General features: G+C 36.3%; 1 protein-coding gene across 1 annotated transcript in view; it reads right to left on the bottom strand.

Annotated features, from left to right (window-relative positions):
- Positions 1–2192: 2192 nt before the first annotated feature.
- The window catches only part of LOC102674566, a 7900-nt gene continuing 6263 nt past the window's right edge, over positions 2193–3829 (bottom strand). Inside the window, 1 exon segment of the mRNA XM_031509221.1 lies at positions 2193–3826. Coding sequence (XP_031365081.1) covers positions 3040–3826 — 787 coding nt within the window. The 3' untranslated portion in view covers positions 2193–3039.

Raw genomic sequence — 3829 nt, 5'->3', positions numbered from 1 at the left:
TAATTTTCGTTCGAAGTTTCGAATTTTTAGAACTTTCGGTATTCAGTGAAGGATCCTCGATGCTTCGAAATTCTTAGATTCAAAATTAAATGTTAACCCGAACCTTTAAAAAAATAAAATTTCGATAAATCGTGGTCAATTGTATATCATACACTGTATACATTGACACGTCAGTGAGAAATGAGAAACTGGACGTTCGAATTATTATCCTTGGACCCGAATTAAACTCGAAGTTTAGGCGAATGTATTCGTGAATCTCAGGTTTTTTGCTTTTCATTTTATAGTCGTTCCTCTCTTCTGCTGCGTTCTACAGATACCTGCGATCTCTCCCCATTTTTAACCCTCCGGTATTATTAACGCCAAAGTACGATGATTGGATCAAATTACGTGACCCAAATTAGATTCAAATTTTATCTAATTCTATTTTCGTTATCCAATTATCCTCGATTCCTATATATGTATATGTATATATAGGTCAAAAATGACCCAACCATCGAACGACCACGAGGGTTAAAGGATTCTTGTACAGAGAACCTTGTACTCTGCGCGTGAACGTACATGTTATACTCGATGTGCATATTATATACACCGGAAGTTTAGTCTCAACGTCCACTTCTTGCTCGCGCGTTCAACCGCGCGTGCGATTTGTAAATACTTTGGTATGCGTGTGCCTACTTCGTCTGATAGTGTTTAATATTGTTATGTATATACATACACACACACACATATATATATATATTATAAATATATATATATATATACATTATATATACGTATATCGTATACAAGGGTACCTTGAATGACTGAACGAATTAAGCAAAAACGAAAAATTAAAAAAAAAAAAAAAAAGAGAGAAAAAGAGGAAAAAAACTTAATCGCATGAAACTAATTGTCAATTACGAAAAGAAAAAGAAAAAAAAAAAAGGAGGAGAAAAATATGAGGAGTTTTACACGAGAAAAAAAATAAAAAAAGAGAAGAATTAATTGATGAAAATTAATTAATGGATGATTATATATAGTATATACTCGTTACGCGCGTTCAATGTGTAATTTACGGCCTGTGCATAATTCTAAATTAGATACAATCAAAGTAATCTTCGTAGGCCTATACATATATATATATATATATAAAACGAATATATGGTATGTAACCAAGCGGATTATGTATGTAAGGGGATACATTCGAATGCATAGATATATATATATATATATACGTAATATGTATGTTGTAAGCACGTAGCACGGGTAAAGTACTATTTTGCCTTCGTCAGAGTGTGATAAATTGTGTAATAATTGAAATATGATGCTGTGCTTGTGCAGTGTGTGTGATGATTACATACCTGTGACTCTTGATGGCGTTATATCCTCCGTTTAATTAAAATTGTATAAAGAAACGGGAGCTTTATTATTCAAACTAGTATTTTACTCGAACTTGTAACGTGTTGTTAAAACGATTTGAACGAACGAATATAATAATAATAGATAGATGATTTTCTTCGACGATAAACAATATATACCACGTGTCTACACGTGGATACGTATATCGATTTTGCGATAAGTATTATTCGTATTCCTTTGCTCGACACAGACAACCTATAATGATGTAAATAACGAGATATTTTATGTACTTTATATTTATTGTGTATATATATATATATATATACACACGTATATATATACATGGAGTTGCTTAATTAATATAAATAACACGATACGATTTTATTCGTTATTCCACTGTTTCGTGTGGAAAGAAAATCGACGAATATTTTTCATATTTTCGTTGGAAAATATGAGTATCGTTTGCGATGGATGAAAATAAATCGAAAATATGGGAATCGAAATTTTTTTTTCTCCTCTCATTGTTTTCGAGAGGCTCTCTTGAATTTTTCTTTTTTATTATTTTTTTTTCAATGCTCTTATTGTATTCTCGTAGAAATATATAATATAAATTCTTTGGTGGAAAATTTTGATCCCTTATTTTCGAGAAGAATGATGTAATTTAATATAATTTCATTAATTAATCTATTGATCGTTAAACAAAATTTTTCCAAAGTATCATCCATCGCGGTATTAAATATAATTTAATTCAAAGCGTCGAGCGTCGAATTAGCTCGAAACAAAAGAAGAGAACTAAGTTCTGAGTTTTACTTATATTTACAAAAGATCCCGTAGCATCCGTTATTTTGTTATTCTACGATTATACCGCACGCCATCGTTAAAAAAAAAAAAAAAAAAAAAAAAAAGAAAAAAACACGAAAAATAAGGGATGCCTGAGCGTGAAAATCGAGAACGAAATTTGAATGGCGCGTGGTTTTAAATAAATAATAATTTATTTAGATACGCATCTAGATTAGGATGAGGGTAATTTTAAATTAAATCTAATCGAGTACACACGTACGTACATTTGGTATGTTTTTTCCACGAAGTTACTAAGTCTGATGGTAAGAAACGAATGTCATCACAGGATACGTAATAATAATAATAATAAAAAAAAATATCGATCTATAAATATGTTTGTGAATATTCTACGTATTGCATCCTCCCTTGAATTTTTTCTTCCATCTTTTCATCCAGAAAAAAATCGTTGTTTTTAAAGTTCCATTATTCCATTTAGAGAAAAAGTTTTTTCGGTTATCGAATATACAGTGTTCTCCAATTTTTCTTTTCTTTTTTTTTCAAATTAAACAAGATTTCTTTAACTCCTCCATCCAAAAGAATCGTCTATTCCATCCATGATTCAACAACGATCCTTCTCCAACTCTCTATTTTTTTTGGCATATTTCGATTCAAATATTTACAATGTGAACATGGTGCATGAAGATTCCACGTACGAAAAAGTGACGAAAAAGTGAAAGTGGAACAAACTATAAAAAAAAAAAAAAAAAAAAAATAAAACATTCATCCAATCCTCCCTTCGAAAAAAACAGAGAAACATGCTCCAAAATCAAACATCCCTTAACAATTTTCTCCAAAGAATCTTCTCATGCCTGAATTTCCTTCATAAGCGAAAAGAATCTTCAAACGATTCCCGTTTTCCATTTAACTCTTCCTCGACAATTCCTGGAAGAACGCCTCGATAGGTAAAGTGGGCTCGTCAGTGGGGATCTTGAAGTGGGAGGCAGCTATTCTACTCTCAGGAGACACAGCCTTGAACATTCCAGGTTTGTCGTAAAGGGCGGAAGCGGAACTGGTCAGATCCGCGACGCTCTGCGACGCTTTCGCGAATAACTCCTCCTCCTCCGAAGGTATCTCGAATTTCGTCGTGCTCTCCGCCACCTCCTTCCCACCAATTTCGGTCGTTTCCTCGACCCTCGCCGTCGAATATTGCTCCGTGATCCCCCAACTTTCCCTCAATTGGCTCTCGTCCACGGATTTCTCGGTGACGACGACGACCGGTTCTTCCACAACTACCTTTCCCCCATTCTCCACCCCACCCCGAGAATGGTAACCCGTCCCTACCGTGATCTCACTCTCGATTTCCTCTTCCTCCTTCCTCCCCGCTTCATCCGTGGTGCTCGTCGTTGCAACGCTCGTCGTCGAGTCGCTCGCTCCCCCCTCCTTCTCCCCAACCTCGCTCCCCGCTCCCATGGTGGTCACCGCCGAGTAGAAACTCGTCTCCTCCGCCGCCATTTCCGTTCCCTCGGCGTCCCTAGCTTCCGGATACGGGGCGGTCGAGCTCTGGTGGGGCGTCAGTCTGCCCTTCATCACCGGTCGTCGCCGAACCGACGACGAGAACACGTTCTCGGGACGGGCCGTGCTGGGTCTCGATTGTAATACGCTCGTATCCGTGTCGTAATGATTCCGATTGGATGCGGCGTTCGACACCCTA

Source organism: Apis dorsata, unplaced genomic scaffold (assembly GCF_000469605.1).
Source record: "Apis dorsata unplaced genomic scaffold, Apis dorsata 1.3 scaffold_132, whole genome shotgun sequence".
Lineage (NCBI taxonomy): Eukaryota > Metazoa > Arthropoda > Insecta > Hymenoptera > Apidae > Apis > Apis dorsata.
This window is presented reverse-complemented; position numbering and strand designations above follow the sequence as displayed.